The sequence below is a fragment of the Bipolaris victoriae genome (genome assembly GCF_000527765.1).
Source record: "Bipolaris victoriae FI3 unplaced genomic scaffold scaffold_44, whole genome shotgun sequence".
NCBI classification, from domain to species: domain Eukaryota; kingdom Fungi; phylum Ascomycota; class Dothideomycetes; order Pleosporales; family Pleosporaceae; genus Bipolaris; species Bipolaris victoriae.
The window spans coordinates 219,314-240,710 of NW_014575348.1; the positions used below are offsets into that span (position 1 = coordinate 219,314).

A 21,397-nucleotide genomic window follows, 5' to 3' on the forward strand; every position below is an offset into this window, starting at 1 on the left:
CTGCACGTTGATGCAACACACCGAGTGGAAAATAGCAATACTTATATTCTAAGTCACTGGGGACCAGACTATCAAATTATGATTGTTCCTTTACATAACCCAGCCAGCTCTTAGGTGACGTATAAGAAGCATCTTCGTTACCGAACCACCATGATACCAAATCGATAGGTGATGTATCACTGGAGCAAAAAATTTGAATTCGACGCCTTTTCTGAGACTGTCTAGATGCTACAAGGACTGATTGGAACTTCAATCGATAAATGTATCCCAGTCCATTTCGCTCACCTCGTCGTCCGAGTGTACCGCCCTACGACCACTAGTCTCTATGGATTGCCTTACTTGGTATCGCCCCTCGCCACCACTATTGCTGGAACCACTACTTAGCCCGTAACCCTGACGACTACTTTCACTCATAGGTAGCTCCATCTCCTGCGCCAACTCTCGTGCCTTCCTATTTGCGTAAGCGTGAGCGCTCTCCGCCTCGAGTTCAACTGGTTCTGGCTTCCTTGGGCGCTGCTTCTTCTTCCCCGGTCCACCTGTGTAATCGGAGCTAGAATCTCCGGGTTCTACGGTATCATCGTGTAGAACGGGCGGTACTGCGAGAGGTGTCTGGTTTGCCTCAAAGGCTTCGGGTTTTGGTAGTGTTTCAAGTTCTTCCCATTCTGCGCGGTACTTTGTGAATGAGCGCCAGTCATTGGGCTGCGTGATGACTCTCTCATCCTCATCCTCGTCCTCATCGCTGACCGGATCGATCTGGTTGAGGTACTTGGACTTGTCTGGGTCGTGACCGAGCATGACCCACATCTCTAACTCGTCTATTTGAGCATTCTTTCGATCATGCTGCTTCAGCGTCAGTGTCGACGGCGTTGGTGTTTGACCGTCTCCTGTTGTGTACCGTCCGGTCGTATCTCGGGACTGCTGTGTGGGCTGCGATGGTTGCGTAGTTTCGTCCAGTGACGACTCATCCGAGTCAGATAGTGCAAGTCGTTCAATAGGAAGAGGCGTTCCCTTTCGCGCTGCTCGTAACCGGGCTTCAGCTTGATCATCTGAAGTCTCCACGTCGGTCGTTAGAGTGCTGGCAATGGGCTCCTCTGGGCGCATGATTCGTTCAAACTCATCCCAAGGTACCTCTCTTTTGATTTTCTTGCGACCATGCCGAGATAGCTGCTGGTCGTAGACTCTCAGTGCGCACCGTCGAGCAACACCTCTCCATCTCTCTTGGCTGTTTCTAGGCATACCTGCAAGGTCGATGGCGGTACGGACGTCCCTTTTCCTTACTGTGGGAAGTGCACCGTGTGTAGATCTCTTACTCCGCGAGCGTAAACGGGACATTGATTGTATCATAGCCAGTCGTACAAGTCGTGTGGTTATTGATACAACGAGGTTGTGAAAGTCACCAAATGCAGTACGATAGATGGACGGCTCTTGGGCAATGTCTGATGTATATTGCGACCAGTGCAGCCAAGGAGAAGGTATCGTTGGCGAGCGATTCATGAAGACGTCTCTTGACAGCTTCAGCATATTTTGTGGGTGCAACAGTGATCCTTCTGGCAGTGATTCTAGAATAGCGGGTGTAGTTGGTGCATGATCTGATCTATCTGGCTCCCCGTCTTGTTTGGGCTCTTCAGAATTGACAGGTTGATCAGCCCTGGTAGATGATTCAGGATACACGCATTGGGCCATTTTCCGTCGCCTACAGTTACTGCATGGAAGCTCTCGGTCGCACTTTTGCTTAAACTTCTTGCATGACAGGCATGCTCTGCGTAAGTTAGTATTGTCTTCTTGAACACAAACATACACACATACCCTACAATGACCTTCCCTCCTCTTCGCGGAGGTGCTGGCTCGTCCGCCTCGCCGTCGATGGCGTTCTCGATTGCAACAGCCACGGCCGAAGTGATCAACCAGTAGTCGCCATGCTGCTTTTGCTCTTGGCGGGCCTCCCACTTCTCCTGATACCACGCCAGTGCATCGGCTGCAAGTTCTACTTGGGCGTCGCACTCGTCACCAATCTCAACGGCGGCCGGGATATCGCGAAAAGTCAGACCAGCATCGCCCTGCTTGACTGCGGCACCGTGGAGCAACAAGAGCAGTTCGCGTACCTCTGGTATGCTTTTGCCGACTGCATCTGCTATGCCTGGGACATTGTCTCTTCCCAGTCGCTGTAGAGCCGAGTAAAAAGTAGCTTGCTCGGCTGTAGACCACAATGAAGAACCAATTTGCCAAGAATAAAAAGCATAAGGCATGTGTCTACTGTCGAAGCGACTGGCAGCTTCCTGAACAATTCCATTGAAGAGGAGGCGGTATCGGTCACAGTATTTTCCTTCGAGGTGATATTTTCGGGGTCGCGCCAGTCTCTCTGCATCTGTTCGACGGCGCTTGGACGACCGAGAAGGCTCGTCAGTCCAGTCGGACTCAGCCTGCATGGCGGGCAAGACCAGGGCAGCCGTAGCTCAGTACACCTATCTTGGCAGGAAAAACAGCAGTGAGTGGCAGTGTGTACATGCAGCTAGGTGGTGGAAGTAGTGGTAGTGGAGTGGGTAGCAAAAGCAGGGAGGCTTGCTCTAATGTCACGTGATTAATACTTTGCCCGAATGAGCGAGGCTGCTGGCAGATGCGTCCCATGCACTAGAACAGTTCAGGACAGTCCCATACTCGGACGTGGCTTGCTCTCGGCTATGCCACTACCATTACTTTTGCCATTCGTCTGTAATTATAGAAATATTCCTGCCGGGGGTGGCAGTGGTTGGGGGAGACATTTAGGTGGGGCTCTACCGCGGCCGACTTTGCGTGTACTGCGTCATGCATTGTGATTTGGCGACAGTTTCGCTCCCCCTCGACGCGTCTTCATGTTCCGCCATGCGCTGAGACTGTGCACTCGGCCAGGCTACCGACCTGTCTGGGTAGTAGGAAGAAGCGCTTCACGGCTGGCCAGGACCAGGAAAAAAGCTGCCGTACCAGCTGTGCCCTCATCATCGCCATCCTCGCCACCATCACCACCATCACCTACACATCCACCCGCCGTTGTCCTACGCGAATACCAAGAAGAATGCATCCAAGCCGTCCTGTCGTACCTCGAGCGCGGTCACAAGCGCTTAGGTGTATCATTGGCAACAGGCTCTGGCAAAACCGTCATCTTCACTCACCTCATCGATCGCGTCCCCGCTCGTGGCAATGCGACCCAGACACTCATCCTCGCCCATCGCCGTGAGCTCGTTGAGCAAGCCGCGCGCCATTGTGCCCGTGCGTACCCCACCAAGCATGTAGACATTGAAATGGGCAACCATCAAGCCTCGGGTGCCGCCGACATCACAGTTGCCTCTATACAAAGCATTACATCAGGCGACCGCCTTGACAAGTTTGATCCCACCCGCTATAAACTCGTCTTGGTCGACGAGGCCCACCACATTGTCAGCTCGACCTATCTTGACGTCCTTGAGCACTTTGGCCTGCGCCATGCTACCGACTGGAACAACACCACCGCTCCTGCTCTCGTTGGCGTGTCGGCTACCTTATCCCGCTTCGACGGCAGGAGGCTGGGCGCTGTCATTGACCACATTGTCTACCACCGGTAAGTCTTGACATGGGACGAGTGTCGAGTGAGCGAGCTAACCCTCAGACAGTGACTATGTGGACATGATTGAAGAGAATTGGCTCTCTGATGTAGTCTTCACAACCGTCGAGATCAAGGCCGACTTGACCAAAGTGAGCACAGGGTCCAATGGCGATTTTCAAGCTGGTGCTCTTTCGAGAGTAATCAACACCGACGAGACGAATAATCTTGTACTCAAGGCCTGGACAGCAAAGGCAAAGGACCGGCACTCGACGCTTATCTTCTGCGTCGACCTCAGCCACGTCACCAGTCTCACAAACATGTTTCGCCAGGCTGGAATTGATGCGCAATTCGTCACTGGAGAAACACCAACCAAGGTCCGCAGCGCAAGGATTGACGCTTTCCGAAACAAAGAATTTCCCGTGTTGCTCAACTGTGGCGTATTCACCGAAGGCACAGACATTCCCAACATCGATTGTGTGCTTTTGGCCCGACCAACCAAGTCTCGTAACCTCCTGGTTCAGATGATCGGACGCGGCATGCGTCTATACGATGGTAAGGACAACTGTCATGTCATTGATATGGTCGCCGCTTTGAGTACTGGAGTTGTTTCTACCCCTACCTTGTTTGGTCTGGATCCTGCGGAAATCGTAGACAAGGCAGATACAAAGACTCTAGCAAAGATCAAGCAAAGAAAAGAAGAAGAAAAGCAAAGAGAAGAAGAAGCTTCAATGGCAAAGCAGGCGACTGTCGCCAAAAAGCTGCCTGGCAGCATCTCCTTTACCGATTACGACTCTGTACACGATCTCATAGCAGACACTTCTGGCGATCAATACATACGCAACATTAGCCCAAATGCATGGGTAGGTGTAGGCGAGGGCAGGTACGTTCTCTCTGGGAATACTGGGAATTATCTCGTCATCGAGCCCTCGGACACCGCAGATGGTTTCTTCAGAGCAAAGTACTATTGGAAGATTCCTATCACCAAGCAGACGAAAAGCCCATATGGTACACCGCGCGTCATCGCTGAAGGCGAGTCTTTCTCGCATGTCGTCCATGCCGCTGATACATACGCGGCGGACGCGTTCCAATTCTTCTATATCAACAAGAACCAGGCATGGCGAAGAAGCATCGCTTCGCAGGCACAAATCGACTTTATCAACAAGTCTCGGCCTCAAGAAGACCACCTGAAGCCAAGCGATGTCACAAAAGGTAAAGCAGCCGATATGATCACACGCATCAAACATGGTATCCGTGGTCGGTTTGACAAAGCCAGCGTGAAGCAAAAATCAGAGCAGCGCATGAAGGCTCGCGCCGAGACATTGCAACAGCGACTCCAGGGGCATGTTCAAGTTGGGCCCACAGGACAAGGCCAAACATTAAAAGAGAAGCTACTTGGATGAACTGGAAGTATATTTTATGTTTTCAAAGTCATGGGTGGCCGATCGCTTATAGCTGGGGCCGTCAAGCGCGCTCTGCACTTGTACCCCGCGGAGAAGCGCGCACTGTTTCTACCAGCCCATCAGGACAACCGGTCCCCTTAGATCTATGTACATCTATGGTCAACGCTATCAAGTCCGCTCGGTCTAATATTTTCTCCAGACTCCCTCAAAGACCGGGCGAACTCTACTACGCAAGATTTGGTGTGGTAAAAAGTAAACATTAACCCTATGATTGCGCGGGCGCTTTGATTGACCATGCACCTGTAGAAGTTGGAAGACTGGCATCGTTACGAATGCTTTTGCTTCGCGCGAATCCATCCAACTTGCATTAGAATCCGTGGTCTCAGGCTGAGCCGGCGCATCAAACATGGCTTGAAACCACGCTATACTGCGGCTTCTACAAAATCGTCGCGAAACGGGAGAAAGTATGCTCGGATGGTGCATCTCCGCTGAAAAGATCTTCAACCCAATGTTTCCACGATAGCCCCCACACTGTATCCACTCTGTGCGGTCCGGCCAGGAACATCGTCTAGCTGCCCAGAAATCGCTCACTGTTCGCCACGCCGTATCGGGCGCTATTCCTCTTTCAGCGTCAAAGATAAGGCCGCATATCAAAACTCTGTAGTAATTCGGTATGGCCAGAGCCTAGTCCGCCATGACAATCTAGGCGATGACGACATACAGGGTTTGACGTCTTCTCCACAGATTGAAGTTGGGTTTCCGCGGTATTCCTATGTAAGCTTCTGACGTTGGTGGAAAGGTCATCTTTGTTACTTACTGGAGGGCCGCTCGGTTTGTACCCCGGAAGCACTATAGCATCTAGCTGAAAGCCAATAATTCCAGAAGTTCAACTTCTCGTCGCTACCTCTAAATTTACTGCTCCACTCCGCTTTTGTGCCTGACCTTCTTTTCTTGCTTGGTCTTTGTTCTACGTTTGTGCATAGCCAAGCACAGTACCCGTCTGTCGGCACCAATCTAAGTTTAGGTACCGCACGCTGCATCTGCACCATGAGCGTAGTCACCCAAAAGCAGACGGCAGTCCCTATGTCGTTTCTTCATGAACGCCAGTTACAGACTCACGCAGACTCCACATCAAAACAATTACCTCCATCACCACCAGAAACTGTCGATGGCAACGATGTCGAATCGACTACTTCAACATCAACACAAGAGGACTTTCCACTTCCACCACCAGCAAACACTCCACCCCAAGTTCTAGACCTCGACAAATCCACCCCAGATGCACATGTCCCACGAGATCCGAGGCTGATTCGGCTGACGGGCGTGCATCCATTCAATGTCGAAGCACCACTGACTGATTTGTTCAACGAGGGGTTTCTTACTAGCCCTGAGTTGTTTTACGTTAGAAACCATGGAGCAGTACCGGAAGTTCAAGATGCCGAGTGTTTAGACTGGGAGTTCTCCGTAGAAGGGTAAGTCATTATTCATTCCAACAAAGCAATTATATATTGAGACTCTTGTAGCATGGTAGAAAACCCTCTGAAGATTACTCTGCGACAACTACTGGAAGAATACGAGAATGTGACATATCCTATCACTTTGGTCTGTGCTGGCAACAGACGAAAAGAACAAAATGTTGTGAGAAAGAGCAAGGGCTTCTCGTGGGGTCCGGCTGGAGTTTCCACCGCTCTTTTCACCGGCGTTGTGATGAAGGACATCATTGAACGAGCGAAGCCTCTACGGAAGGCCAAGTACGTTTGCATGGAGGGAGCTGACAAACTCGTAAGTGGCTGCACTTAATGTATCTTCTGACTACTGACACTTCACGTAGCCAAATGGGTACTACGGCACTTCGGTAAAACTCAACTGGGTCATGGATCCCAACCGAGGAATTATGCTGGCACATAAGATGAACGGCGAGATGCTGAGGCCCGATCACGGCAAACCATTGCGAGCTGTGATACCTGGCCAGATTGGCGGCAGAAGTGTCAAGTGGCTAAAAAAGCTGATTATCACCGCTGAGCCTAGTGACAATTGGTACCACATCTACGACAACAGAGTACTACCTACCACAGTCGACCCAGATGAAGCGGCAAACAACACCAAATGGTGGATGGACGAGCGGTATGCCATCTATGATCTTTCGCCTAATTCAGCTATTGCTTTCCCCCAACACGGAGAGGAGTTGGGGCTTTCTTCGAGTCAGAGTACCTACAATGTGCGTGGTTATGCCTACAGTGGTGGCGGCCGGCGCATAACACGTTGCGAACTATCCTTAGACCAAGGAAAATCATGGCGACTTGCAAACATTGACTATCCAGAGGACAAGTACCGCGCTTTCGATGATCGACAGCTGTACGGTGCAAGATTGGACATGGACTGGCGTGAAACAAGCTTCTGCTGGTGTTTTTGGGACATTGAAATCTCAACCGAGGAACTCAAACAAGCACATGACATTGTAGTCAGAGTCATGGACGAAGCCATGTGCGTGCAACCAAAAGACATGTACTGGAGTGTCCTGGGTATGATGAACAATCCCTGGTTCCGAATTGTGATCCACAAGGAAAACGATACAATGCGGTTCGAACATCCTACTCAGCCTGCCCTGATGCCTGGTGGATGGATGGAGCGTGTCAAGAAGGCCGGTGGTAACCTTTCCAACGGCCATTGGGGAGAGAAGGTGGGCAACGAAGAGCCAGAACATGCCGAAATCGAACAGGTCAAAGATATTAAGATGACCAAAGACGGAGTTGACAGGGTCATTGACATTGACGAGCTACGAGAGCACGATAAGGCAGACAACCCATGGTTCGTCTTGAACGGAGAAGTGTACGATGGTACTGCATTTCTGGAAGGGCATCCCGGCGGCGCACAAAGCATTGTGAGCGCTGCAGCAACGGATGCTACTGATGAATTCATGGCGATTCGTAAGACACATGTCGGAGCTTGACATTGGGTACAAACACTGACAATCTGCAGATAGCGAAACAGCAAAAAAGATGATGCCAGATTATCACATTGGCACCTTGGATGAAGCCTCCCAGAAAGCTTTGGCACAAGGCCAAGCGACTACAGAATCCACTGAGCCACGACCCATCTTTCTTCACCCTCGCGAATGGCGTCAAGCTCATCTTCAGTCAAAGAAGAAGGTCTCCTCAGACACACACATCTTCCGCTTCAAGCTCGACCATGACGACCAAACCCTTGGCCTACCCACCGGCCAACATCTCATGCTTCGACTCCGCGACCCAGTCACGCGCGAGGCCATCATCCGCTCCTACACCCCGATATCCCAAACCAACCAAAAAGGCTACTGCGACATCCTCATCAAAGTATACGCCGACACGCCCACCCGCGCCGGCGGCAAGATGACAAAAGCCCTCGACGCCATCCCCCTCGGCCACAGCCTCGACGTCAAAGGCCCCATCGGCAAATTCGAATACCTCGGCCGCGGCCTCTGCAGCATCAACGGCAAGCAAACAAAGCAAGTAAACCGCTTCTACATGATCTGCGGTGGAAGCGGTATCACGCCCATTTACCAGGTCCTACGCGCCGTCATGCAGGATAAAGAAGACGCGACACGGTGTACTGTTTTGTATGGAAATCGCACTGTGGAGGATATACTTTGTAGAGAAGATTTAGATGCTTTTGCGAGCGGCAATGAGGATCGCTGCAGGATTCTGCATACGTTGACGCAGGGCAATGAGGAGTGGGAGGGGCGGAGAGGACGAATTGGAGACGCGATGCTTAAGGAGGAGTGTGTGAGGGGGGAGGGAGAGAGTATGGTGCTGGTTTGTGGACCTGAGGCGTTGGAGAAGGCGACGTGTGAGGTGTTGGGGAAGTTGGGGTGGGGTGAGGATGAGATTTTGGTGTTTTAGTTGTTCACAGCGTGCATTGTAACGGAAGCGTTTTTCGGTGTTCTGTCATATTGGATATTTGGGTCTGTTTGGTTTACTACAATAGTTATTTTTTTTTGCTCTTTATAACTCGATCAGGCAAAGCGTATATTACGGCGCTGGATTTCCTACGACTCCAACGGTTCTGTACCGTTGGGAAAAAAAAATCGTGTTATCGCAATGCACTTTCTCCCATCCGAATCGCTTTCAAAATACTCAAAACCTTTCCAAAGCACAAACTCCTGACCTACACTTTCACCTCCTCATCCCCAGCACCCTCCAAAACCCGCACCTACTGACAACTCGAACTCTCCCTACTGAACACATCGGAAACGCACCATCTCCCGCCAGCATCTCCGCCAACTTCAACCCACTGATAAGACCCCTGTCGCCAAGCCCCCTCCCTATCTCGACCCACCTCGCGATAAGCAACTCAAACCCACCACCCCCCAAACACCCCAAGCCACGCGAATCTCCACGGAGAACCACGCACATCCTTCAGGCCACCCACTCACCACCCCCGCGAAGATAATCACCGATACCGTCTATTAGGCTAATGGATAGTCGGGGGGCGGGCGGGGACTGCGTTATTGACGTCTTACCACTTACTTACCCACCCGCTTGGCGCTAGTGCTAGTGAACAAAAGTACCGGAGATAGATGTGGCTGTTGGGCAAGATTGCAGTGCATTTCCGTAGGTCACCGCGGAGGAGGGACAGGTACGAATGAATGGATTGTATGATGTAAGTGCGGCTTTGAGAAGGGACGGGGTGGTGTGATTTGCTCGTGTAAGCGTGTGTGGTTGCGCGCGGAGGTGGAATAGGATAGATGGGTTAACCCTAGTGGGCGGTATTTTTTGTGTGCTACGGGAGGGCTTTCTTGTGGCTAGGCGGGATCTTCTGTTTGGTTATTTTGGACTTATCAAGCTGAGGGTTACGCCTTTTCTTTGCTATCTCGCTCCGTTTGTCCTGCTTTCTTCTTCTGCTTGTGTTTGTGCTTTTGGTTGTAGGCGGATAGTGGTATCGCTTCGTGTTCTTGTGACTTGGGTCCACGACGATAGTTCCTGAGGATACTTGATATACGACTGTCCGAGCGGTTGCATTGACATCGCAATGGCGGAAACGGAACCGATTGTCACACAAGGCATCGAGCCTTTGTCGGGTGAATCGCACTCGCCACCGGGTGAACGCCACATCACAGCGACCTGGGGATCAAAAGATGGAAACGTATCAAATCGAGAATGGAATGATGCGGAAGCAAACAAACTGCCTGAGAAAGTAGCGGAGCTGGAGAAGAAGGGAGAGATTAATAATGATCGCCCACGGAAAAGAATCGTGGTTGTAGGGTTGGGCATGGTCGGCATTGCTTTTATGTAAGTTTTGAGTGTCGAAAAGAAATTGCCGAGAAGCTAATTGTAAATAGTGAAAAACTCATGAAGTACGATGTCAAGCGGAGAGAGTACGACGTCGTCGTCATTGGCGAAGAGCCGCATCTTGCATACAATCGAGTTGGCCTAACTAGCTTCTTCCAACATCGCCAAGTAGAAAACTTGTACCTCAATCCGCAAGAATGGGTTTGTCGCAATCATTCAGGAGCATATGGTTGAAACTAACCTCCTCACAGTATTCCTCCATGCCCGAAGGCGCATTGAGCTACCACCTCAACACCCTTGTCACCGAGATTAATTCCGAGGAGAAGACAGTCAAAACATCATCTGGAGAGACAGTATCATACGACATCCTAGTTCTGGCAACGGGTTCAGATGCGCTTCTTCCCCGACACACGCCTGGTCACGATGCACAAGGTGTATTCGTGTACCGAACTATCGAGGATTTGCAAAGATTAATAGAATTTTCCTCTTCACGAAAGGGTACGACTGGCGCAGTCGTGGGTGGCGGTCTGCTTGGTCTCGAAGCCGCACATGCGATGATGGATCTAGAAGACTTTGCCAAAGTCAAACTGATTGAGAGGAACCGATGGGTGCTGTCAAGGCAATTAGATGGCGATGCCGGCGGTATGGTTGTAGAGCAAGTAAGAGCATTAGGTCTGGACGTCATGCTAAGCAAGAGGGTGGGCAAGATTCTGGCCACCGAGGACAACTTTGTCAAGGGTGTGGTATTTGAGGACGGTGAAGAGATGGAATGTTCTTGCATTTGCTTTGCGGTGAGTGCTTTCAGTGTTCTGGAATGACGGCTGAAACTGATATGCGTAGATTGGCATTAAGGCCCGAGATGAGCTAGCCAGGAAAGCCGGCATCAAGTGTGCTGACAGAGGAGGCGGCATAGTCGTTGGACACGACCTGGCAACATCTCAACGCGACATCTATGCCATTGGCGAGTGTGCGAGCTGGGAAAACCAAACCTTTGGCCTCATCGCCCCTGGTGTCGAGATGGCCGACGTACTAGCTTTCAACTTGACCCAAGCGAAAGCACACGCACCGCGAAAGTTCAAAGCTCCAGATCTCAGCACAAAACTCAAGCTGCTAGGTGTCGAAGTTGCAAGTTTTGGTGACTTCTTCGCCGATCGCGATGGACCTAAGAACTTACCTGGACGCCAGCGCGCCGATAGCAAGGAGCCGAATGCGAAGACGACGCGAGACAAGGTCAAGAATCTGACAGATGGGCCAGCACCACCACCAGTCAAGGCGCTCACATACAAGGATCCGTTCCAGCAGGTCTACAAGAAGTACCTGTTTACCATGGATGGAAAGTATTTGCTGGGTGGCATGATGATTGGTGATACGAAAGACTACATCAAGCTTGTGCCCATGGTGAAAAACCAGAAACCGCTCGAAATACCGCCCAGCGAGCTCATTGTCGGCGCACAAAAGGGTGAAGACGATGGTTCTGATCTGTGAGTAAAGAAACCGTGATCGAGTGAGTACTCTTACTGACGACTGTAGATCCGATGATACCCAGATCTGCTCATGCCACAACGTCACCAAAGGCGATGTAGTTAATGCTACTAAAGACGGAACCTGCAAGAGCATCGGCGATGTCAAGTCTTGCACCAAAGCCGGCACTGGCTGCGGTGGCTGCATGCCGCTCGTCCAAACCATTTTCAACAAGACCATGGCGTCCATGGGCAACGAGATCAAGAACCATCTCTGCCCACACTTTGAGTACTCTCGCGCCGACCTCTTCAACATCATCTACGTCAAGGGTCTCAAAGATTTTGCTTCTGTGATGAAAGAGGCAGGAAAGGACGCCAACTCCCTGGGATGCGAGGCCTGCAAACCGACCATTGGAAGCATTATCTCTTCGCTGTACAACAGGCATCTCCTTGAGGTAAATAATCGGGGTCTTCAGGATACTAACGATCGATTCCTTGCAAACATCCAGCGCAATGGCACATTTTCCGTCGTTCCCCGAGTTTCTGGAGGCGAGATCACACCGGAGAAGCTCATCATCATCGGAACAGTGGCGAAAAAATACAACCTCTACACCAAGATTACGGGTGGCCAGCGCATCGACATGTTTGGTGCACGCAAACAAGACCTCCCAGACATTTGGCAAGAGCTCGTTGATGGCGGCATGGAGTCTGGTCATGCGTACGCAAAGTCACTACGCACTGTCAAATCATGCGTTGGAACTACATGGTGCCGCTTCGGCATTGGCGATAGTGTAGGCATGGCTGTGCGTCTCGAAGAGCGCTACAAGTCCATTCGTGGTCCACACAAATTCAAAGGCGGAGTTTCGGGCTGTGTCCGCGAATGCGCAGAGGCCCAAAACAAGGACTTTGGTCTCATTGCCACCGAAAAAGGATTCAATATCTTTGTCGGTGGCAACGGTGGTGCAAAGCCCAGGCATTCAGAACTATTGGCCAAAGACGTACCACCAGATGACGTGGTCCCTATCCTCGATCGCTATCTCGCATTCTACATCCGGACGGCCGACAAGCTGCAACGAACAGCGCGATGGATGGAGAATCTCCCCGGCGGTATCAAGTACCTCCAGGAAGTCATCCTGCAAGACAAACTCGGCATCTGCGCCGATCTCGAGAAGCAAATGGAAGATCTCGTCGGTACCTTCTTCTGCGAATGGACCGAAGTTCTCAAAGACCCCAAGAAACGCGCCTGGTTCTCGCAATTCGCAAACACCTCGGAAACCATCGTCGACACCATCGAGCCCACACAAGAACGCGGCCAAGAACGTCCTTCCTACTGGCCCAAAGACTCCATCACCGAAGACTTCCGCGGCACAAAATGGACAGAGCTCTCCTGGCAACCCTTGGTCAAAGCCTCAGAGTTCCAGGACGCAGATACAGGTGACAGTAAGGCCATCAAGCGCGGCGACACGCAACTCGCTGTCTTCAAAGTCCGCGGCAAATACTACTGCACGCAACAAATGTGCCCGCACAAGCGCGCCTTTGTGCTCTCCGACGGCCTCATCGGCGACGACCTCGCAAACAACAAACTCTGGGTCTCGTGCCCCTACCATAAACGCAACTACGAGCTCTCTGGCGAAAACGCAGGCAAGTGTGCAAACGACGAGTCTGTTAATATTGCTGTTTTCCCGATCGAGGAGCGTGATGATGGTTGGTTGTATGTTAAGCTGCCCAGTGTGGAGGAGCTGGATAGCGTGCTAGGGACGAGCAAGTTTAAGATTAAGAAGAGTGAGACGGAGGATCCGTTTGTGGCGCTTGATAAGAAGTTGCAAAGGTTGCAGCTTAAGGGGAGGAAGGGCGTGCCGGTGTCGCATCTTGAGGGGGGATTGGGGGAGAAGGGGAAAGCCTCGCAGATACTGGCTGGCGGTGAGAGGGGTGCTGGGGGATTGGATTGGTGAAGAGGGGGGGATGGGGAGTGTGCGAGCATCTAGTGTGGCGTTTTTCTTTTTGGCTGGGTTGGTACAAGATTCCCATACATGGCTAGATCAAGGCTTTTTTAGGTTTTTCTCCTTCGATCTTACTTCCCATGTTTTCAAAGGTGTGATGTTGTCATCTTTTGATTTGAGGCTGTGGTTGTGTTCCACGTTGATTGCTTTACTTTCAACCCGTCTGGCGATTCTCGATAGACAGTGAATGTCTGCCCCCAAGTAAGTTCATAGACTGTAGGAATTTTTGAACAGTAAGGTAGATGGATCTTGGCGGCGACAAGAAATGTCTTCATTCGCATTATATCTGGTGTAACATGCTCGGAGTGGACGTTTCACCATAGCTTTGGTGGCTTGCTTGGTAGCCTCTCACAAGTCCATTTTCAATGAAGAGCTCGTCCGATGATGACTTGCAATGGGTCGCGGTATGTTTAGACTAACACACCCTTCCGGAAGGAAATTGCTAGCCTGCAAGCTCATTCACTACGAGCTGCGAGCGTTGGGTGGCGGTGTTTTAGGCCTAACGAAGTTGATGTAACGTGGTAGGTTTGTTGTCGGCAAGTGAACGTCAAAGCTGAGGCTAAAAAAATGTGTACGGTTGGATGTTCTTATTTCGGCATGCGCTGTTGCAATCTTGGGCTGACGTGTCCAAAGTGGCAACCGTGTCAGGGCATGATGCTTGGATGCCTGAGTATCGAATGCTGTTGGGAGCAAACATATTTACAAGCTGTGCGACTAAAGAACGTAGCCGAGACAGCTGAACTGTCGAGCTGATTTGGCGTTTGGACTGATGTTGTGGTTCGACCGAATGAGTGTAATACATAATGATGAGATCCTGACTTGAACGCGGCAAGCAGGTAAAATCTGTCCCTCCCCCAAAAGACCGCAACAACTTCGATTATTTTTTGCTCTGATACTTCTCTCATTTTCTTTCCGACGTTGTATCCGAACATGGAAAACATCAAAGTCCGCCTAGGCCAAAAGCAGATATGGGTGGACGCGCAAACGTTCCGCGCATGGTTTCCCAAACAGAAGTCTGAAAATTCGATACAAGGAGATCTCTGGGTACAAAGACTGCATAACTATTTCAACAGTCACTTCGGTATCCGAAAGGAAGTCATTCAGAAGACTTTGGAGCGATTCTTCGGCATACTCGGACCTTACGCGCAACATGGCAATGGGGAGACGCGACACCGTGTTCGTCAGGTCCTCCAGCACTATCTCGATCAGGAGTGCCTCAACAACGCATATCGGACCAAAGACCTCCAATGCTTGCGACATACATTCATTATTCTAGTGCAGCTGGCACGGAAGTTTGAGTCCTCGCTACTAGTCGAGGCGTTGTCCACTTTCTGGGACCATACCAAGGACAAGATCAACCGCCACGAAAAAAGTGAGTACTTGGCAGACTGGAAGAAGGCAGCGGAAAAAGTTCAAGAATCACATGAAATCCGCCCTCTGGCTGCTTCTATTCAACAGCGTCATGGCAGGGCACGACCAGCACCTGTTGTGAAATATGGACGTCGCAAAGTGGATTTCAAACTCGAAGTCCCAGTTTTTGCTAACCCAGCATGTGCGCACCCCGTAATCGTACCCGTCAGATATCGTCGAGATGAGTATTTTGACAAACTGAACAAGATCCAGTATCAGCAGCGGGAGATGAAGGAAACACTAGAGAATGTTAATGGAAAGCTTGACCGGCTCATACGTGGCGCATATTGACGGACATCGTTCGGGGTTTTGGATGGCCAGAGAGATTTCCTTGCGGTTAGGGACTTTGCCCGGACGGAGAGAATGGGATAGCAGTTCTACGGAGCAAAGAGGATTTTCCTTGGTTAGGCTAGAGTGAATTGAATAGACTTGGCATTTGAGTAGGAACGATAGGTTTGTACTGCTCAGTTTGGAAAGCAGGGACGACCATGTCGTGTCGCAATATCCCTTCCAGAGTGATAGCTTCTGCTTTCGTAGTATACCATAGCGCAGTTATAACTCTCAAAGACTCGACTCTGCGAAGTGAGATAGTGCTAAACCGGATGAGAGCAATGATAGTTCTCCAGAAGCTGATAGTCGTGCTCTGTATCCCTAGCAGCAAACTTGTGCAACCTAACCAGGATGGTGTGACCAACAGTTCATGTCGGAAAGATTTGATTGGAGGTAATGCTCACTGATAGGGCCAGGTCCTGAACCTGGTGTGAATGGTTGGATGAAACCATTAATAAATGATAGAATTTTTCTGTTCCAGTTGCGGCCGGAGTCTATTGGAAAACCTAGACATCGTGAAGGAACGCATGATGGCGCCTTAAACCAATGATGTCCTGCCACGCAAAAAAAAGAGCTCGTGACCCCTCACTATGTTGGATGCACCGGACGCCTTGCTGACTCAACCAAATACGCTGAAATTGATGCAAAAGGAAACCAAGTGGATTGAGATTAGCGTAGATAGTGTATGACGAGCCAGCAGAAGAGGAAAAAGACAACGACGCCACCCCAGAAGATCCACTTGTCCTGTTTTGCTCGCCTCTCGACCATGCGTATCGTGTCGCCGCTAATGCCTAGGGTATTGGCAACTGTGTATAGCCTTCTCTGGGTGCCCTTGAGCATGTCCCTCTGTTGGCCAAGATCGCCGAGCACAGCTCTTCCCCTGTCGAGGAACTCGTCGAGCTGCTCCGAGGTTTTGTTGAAGAAGGTATTTTCGCGCAAAAGATGGCCTTCACGATCGTATTGGCCGCCTTGTGGGGCGCCTGCCGAGTATGAGTTGGGTCGGTAGGGGGCATTGGGGTCGTAGGGTTGGGAGGGCGCAAAGGCTGAGTGCTGGGCAGCCAGGTTGTGCTGTGCATATGGATTCTCAGGCGTGGCTGTGTTATGAGGGCGCCGGCCTAGAAGTTCGGTGCGGGCTTCTGTGGTTTGCTGTGAGGGTTGTCAGTACGCATTTGTCGCATGCGCTTCTGAACGCGGACGGTGGTTCGAAACGTACAATGTCCTCGTTGGCGCTCTTTATGCGCTTGAAGCTGGCACGGTATTCATCCAGCTCTGCCCTGAAGTTCTTCAATCTCTCCTGCGCCTTTTCGGCCTTTGTCTGCACCGGCTCTTGTCTCGCGAGCTTGCCATAGTCGTCGATGGTGCGGGCGAATGTTGCGAGGGAGGCGTTGAGCTGGGCCTGGAGGTGTGGAGAGGGCGAGGCTGAATCGGCAAATTGATCCAAGTCTTTCCGTATCGAGGTCGATTGCCGCAAGGCTGAATTGAAGAGGGCATTCTGTTTGCGACGTGAGCTTGTGTTATGCTACATATGCGCCACCAGACGGACCATTGCGAGCTTTTTTGGCTGTTTTGGCTACGGCCGAGTGTGGAATAATCGCGTAGGGATTGTATGCGAGAGTGTGTGCGCTCTTGAACAACTGGTTCTGTATGTATTGGTGCCTTGTAGGCAACGTTTTTTTGGTGACTTGACAGATTGCATCATGGCCACATGCAATCGTTGTCGCATTCTAGCGCTAACCCAAAGCAGACTGGATCAGGAATGCGAACACCATCCTGAACGGCGCTCTAGGCATGCTCTTCTCTCAACTGCATCGATACCAATCGCGTAGGCGCCTTCGACTACATTTCTCTTGGTCCTAGCAAATTTCTCTCAAAACATACTGCTCGGCGCATGTTGATAATCCGCTTCACAGGAACGCGACATGCACACCAGCCGCTTATCGCAACCTGCTCGGCCTCGGCCATCCATCCAGCGAGGTCTTCCCTATGGCCAACTCTACTATGTTTCCCCATATAAATTCCCATTCACCTCCGTCTAAATCACGGGGGTCCAATCTTGACGTCGGTCTCTTCCCCTCCTGCCTATCCGGGTAATCGTCTACGCAATCCTTGCTCGCGGGACGCTCGCTATTAGCAACTGCGGATCCTGTGGCTACCACCAACCGCAAAAAGTGCAAGACAAAGTCGAGGGGCGATATCGTCGGCTAAAGCCTCTAACCGACATGGGAAGTTCGATAACTTCTCGACTTCCGAGCCGGAGTTTGATGTCATGGCATGCCGTCCTGCTTTCTTGGCCGCGGCCTATCCGGCTTTCTCTATTTGAGTCGCTGCCCTGAGAAAATCCAGATATCCCATCTTCTCCTTCTCAAACATAACCATGCGCTTGCTGTCGCTGTTGCGTGCCAGTACGCTGATCTCAGCGGTATGCGCGCATGATGTTCATGAGCGCGACCTTCCCCCTCCAGTTGCCATCAACGACCAGACGTACACTCAATGCGCCAATGCAGCATGGCCGCCCTCAAATGTCGGTACTGAACTCGTTCCGCAAACTCCGGATGATGAGATGCGTGCAATCTTAGATGAAGTGAACGCTGCCAATATCCAAGCCACCATCGAGAAGCTTGTCTCTTTCGGAACTCGCCATACCCTTGCAACATACAATAGCTCAACGCGTGGTATCCATGCAGCCAGGGACTGGATTGCTTCTGAAATGAAAAAGTATGCCGATGAAAGCAATGGGACCATGACTGTCGAGGTCCAGAGCTACGTTCAGGGCGTGGCCAGCAGGATCCCGTTCCCAGTCACTATCTCGAACGTCTTAGCGACCGCCAAAGGAAGCCAGGATCCAAGCAGGGTATACGTCATGACCGGGCACTATGACAGTCGCGTCACCGACGTCCTCAACTACGAAGCCGATTCACCTGGTGCCAATGATGATGCTAGTGGGACAGCTAGTAAGTTCAGTACTGCATTTTTCGTAGAGTGGAGATTGACTTCGAATAGTTGCCATGGAGATTGCTCGTATACTATCTAAGCATCAACCAAAATCTACTATCATTCTGGGTGCTGTTGCTGGCGAAGAGCAAAACCTCTATGGCTCCACTTACCTTGCCGAGACACTACGAAATTCTAGCACCAACGTCGAAGGCATGTTGAACTGCGATATCGTGGGGTCCTCGACTGGCGACCGTGGACAAAAGGACCCCTTTACTATTCGCGTTTTCGCAGAGGGCGTATCGCTGACGGGAACTGACAACCTTACACCTGCTCGACGCCTTCAAATCGGTGGCGATAGCGACACCTCTGCACGAGAGCTCGCACGTTTCTCCGCTGAAGTTGCTGCTAATGATGCCACCGGTATGAATGTTGCTATCATCTACCGTCTGGACCGCTTCCTGCGTGGTGGCGACCATACCGGTTTCCTTCGCGCTGGGTATCCTGCAATTCGTTACACGGAACCCAACGAGAACTTTGCTCATCAGCACCAAGACATCCGCACTGAAAATGGGACTGTATATGGTGACCTGGTTGAGTTTGTCGACTTTGAGTACACAGCACGCGTTGGCAAAGTTAATCTTGCTACACTTTGGTCGCTCTCGCAAGCTCCCGGCATGCCGAAGAACGTAACCATTGACACAACCGTACTTGATAACAACTCGCGGATCAAGTGGATCAAATCCGATAGTCTTGATGTGGCTGGGTATGAAATCGTCTGGCGGTCCACAACAGCCAGCTTGTGGACACACACAGTTGATGTGGGCAACGCCGGCTCTGTGGTTCTTCCACTAAGCAAGGACAATGTCATCTTTGGTGTTAGGACGGTTGGTACTAATGGATACAAGAGTCAAGCTGTCTATCCCATTCCTGGATAAATTGACTCGGACAAGACCCATCCAAAGGGAAAAAATGTCAAGAAAAATGTACCCAGATTCTAACTCGAATCTTAATGGCATTTGATCCAATACCCGTGTTTGACATACACGATACACAAATACGATAATGCAGAAAGTGGGCTGTCGTAATTGGCTCCGTTGTGATTTTTGCTTTCCACTGGTAATGTTGCGTATACAACAAGACTGCAATGTGTCAGCATGAAACCAGACGAATGCAGAGCTGAAGCTGGGTTAATTAGTAATTGAGTAACGCCACTAGCGTAGTCACAGCAATAGTGAGGGACCGGGCCGTGCCCGCATGCCCCAAAACTAGTGGTACGTTTCACGGATTCTTCCATCACCCAACTTCATAACTACGCTTCCACACACCCCGCTTGCAGATCTATAAAGTAACTCCAGAGTCTGGTCAGAAACACTTCGTTATCCGGCTTTCCTTAATATTATCGAAGCTTAAGTTGCGTGTTACAATGAGTTAAAGTGACGCCTTTGATATAAGGAAACGCGGCTCGAAGAATCTACGCCACCATTCGCTTAGTGTGTACCGAAATCTTGGGAAATGTCCAGGCTAGCGCCAGATCGATGGATACGATGGAATAAACGGTTCGGCTGGATGATCTAGGGACACTAGATTAGCGAGCAGCCACATGAGCGGGTTGCTAGGGCCGTGGGGAGCTGAAACTGTCCGCAGCTCGGGATCTCTTTGCGACCACAGTAAATGGTTAGACTCGTTGTGGGGGATTTCAGACTCGACTGTAAGTTGGCTTCGCGAAGTCACAGCGATAAAGGTTATTAGGTTATTGAAGCCGCGTAAAATATACACTGAATGATGTGTACTACTCTCTGTATGTGTACTGCATCGTGCATACCACATGCTGCGCGCTCTCTTCTCGAAAAATGTCATGTCTGTAAGGTGAAAGCTAATTATAAGCGTGTTTTGTAGGTCATATATAGAATAGTGCATCTATGTGCATGTAGGATGCAGATGCGATATACGGGAATCTTCATCACGAGCCTACTGTTATGCATTGGGTTTTGTTTTCACTGTTGGCAACGTACGATGATCTTCTCGAATGTTCGGCTTCCAGTATCTAGTGGAAAAGGATAAGAAATAATGTTATGCTTGTGATTTGAAGCATAACTGTGTATAAGAAGGGAAATGGTTACTTCGGGTTTATATCTCACGCGAGGAATACATATCTTCGCATCTCTACTTAGGTTGGTCGGAACGTGGAAAAGCTGGTTGTAATGGCAGCGATTGGTGAGGCGAGTGATTGTTGCGCCGTTCGGTACGGTATGTGGCGGAGGTTCGACGGTAAGAATCTAGTATTTCTGTGGATTGTGACATATAACTCACCAATTGCATTATTGCTCGGTCCAAGAAGCCGCGAAATTCTACCCACAGACTTCGGTCGGAATGTTCTCCGCGGCTATCCCTCGGCTCTAACGTTCTCTAATGCCGCGTGGACAACATGCGCCAAGGAATACTTGTCCGAAAACATTCGGATATACAATCAAGTGGCCAGTTTATATTAAAGCCAGCCATTTCATCCGAATGTAACGCAAAGATCCACATCTGAATCTGGATCAAACATAAGCTAGTCGACCGGGTAGTTGATCACCCGGAGATGTTGGTCACTGATCAGAACTCAACACCCTCATCAAAACACGCGTTTTCTCGCCACCCACACAGCCAAAATGGATGCCCGTGAAGAAGCCATTCAATCAGCTATTCGTGGTATTATTTCTGGTGTTTTTCCAAGTCAAAGAGCTGCTGCAAAAGCGTATAACCTCCCCCAGTCCACAATCTCGACGCGTATAAACGGCCGACAGAGCAACTACGCAAGCTATGTATATTAACAGCGATTAACCCTGGAGCAGGAGGACTTCCTTGTATAATGAATACTTGAAGAGGACGCACGAGCTTTTCCTCCCTCATACGCACGCGCACGAGAAATGGCGAACCAAATACTAAGGATAAATAGAGACTATAGGCCTATAGGCAAGCATTAGATAACTACCTTCCTAAAGCGTAATCCACGCGTCGCATCTATTATCGGACGAAAAATTAAAGCTGCCTAGGCTAA

At 50.5% G+C, this 21,397-nt stretch overlaps 7 protein-coding genes across 7 annotated transcripts; 5 read left to right on the plus strand and 2 right to left on the minus strand.

The window, feature by feature from the left end:
• Positions 1-249: 249 nt before the first annotated feature.
• Positions 250-2,426, minus strand: COCVIDRAFT_99752 (hypothetical protein; the record flags this gene model as incomplete). The annotated part of the gene is made up of 2 exons (XM_014701004.1): positions 250-1,759; positions 1,807-2,426. The coding sequence occupies 2 exons, from the start codon at positions 2,424-2,426 to the stop codon at positions 250-252; spliced, it is 2,130 nt and encodes a 709-aa protein (XP_014556490.1).
• Positions 2,427-2,849: 423 nt separating this feature from the next.
• COCVIDRAFT_37990 (hypothetical protein) lies at positions 2,850-4,956 on the plus strand (the record flags this gene model as incomplete). Its single annotated transcript, XM_014701005.1, has 2 exons — positions 2,850-3,571; positions 3,624-4,956. 2 exons carry the CDS (start codon positions 2,850-2,852, stop codon positions 4,954-4,956), a joined length of 2,055 nt encoding a protein of 684 aa, XP_014556491.1.
• A 1,047-nt stretch (positions 4,957-6,003) lies between these two features.
• On the plus strand, positions 6,004-8,834 carry COCVIDRAFT_99880 (hypothetical protein; the record flags this gene model as incomplete). The annotated part of the gene is made up of 4 exons (XM_014701006.1): positions 6,004-6,428; positions 6,480-6,738; positions 6,788-7,883; positions 7,936-8,834. 4 exons carry the CDS (start codon positions 6,004-6,006, stop codon positions 8,832-8,834), a joined length of 2,679 nt encoding a protein of 892 aa, XP_014556492.1.
• A 1,129-nt stretch (positions 8,835-9,963) lies between these two features.
• COCVIDRAFT_26838 (hypothetical protein) lies at positions 9,964-13,635 on the plus strand (the record flags this gene model as incomplete). The annotated part of the gene is made up of 5 exons (XM_014700949.1): positions 9,964-10,223; positions 10,274-10,424; positions 10,475-11,014; positions 11,064-11,704; positions 11,754-13,635. The coding sequence occupies 5 exons, from the start codon at positions 9,964-9,966 to the stop codon at positions 13,633-13,635; spliced, it is 3,474 nt and encodes a 1,157-aa protein (XP_014556435.1).
• A 978-nt stretch (positions 13,636-14,613) lies between these two features.
• COCVIDRAFT_99793 (hypothetical protein) lies at positions 14,614-15,384 on the plus strand (the record flags this gene model as incomplete). Its single annotated transcript, XM_014701007.1, has 1 exon — positions 14,614-15,384. The coding sequence occupies one exon, from the start codon at positions 14,614-14,616 to the stop codon at positions 15,382-15,384; it is 771 nt and encodes a 256-aa protein (XP_014556493.1).
• Positions 15,385-16,092: 708 nt separating this feature from the next.
• COCVIDRAFT_16192 (hypothetical protein) lies at positions 16,093-16,969 on the minus strand (the record flags this gene model as incomplete). Its single annotated transcript, XM_014700922.1, has 3 exons — positions 16,093-16,569; positions 16,637-16,915; positions 16,967-16,969. The coding sequence occupies 3 exons, from the start codon at positions 16,967-16,969 to the stop codon at positions 16,093-16,095; spliced, it is 759 nt and encodes a 252-aa protein (XP_014556408.1).
• Positions 16,970-17,797: 828 nt separating this feature from the next.
• COCVIDRAFT_16193 (hypothetical protein) lies at positions 17,798-19,292 on the plus strand (the record flags this gene model as incomplete). The annotated part of the gene is made up of 2 exons (XM_014700923.1): positions 17,798-18,374; positions 18,424-19,292. 2 exons carry the CDS (start codon positions 17,798-17,800, stop codon positions 19,290-19,292), a joined length of 1,446 nt encoding a protein of 481 aa, XP_014556409.1.
• Positions 19,293-21,397: the final 2,105 nt, after the last annotated feature.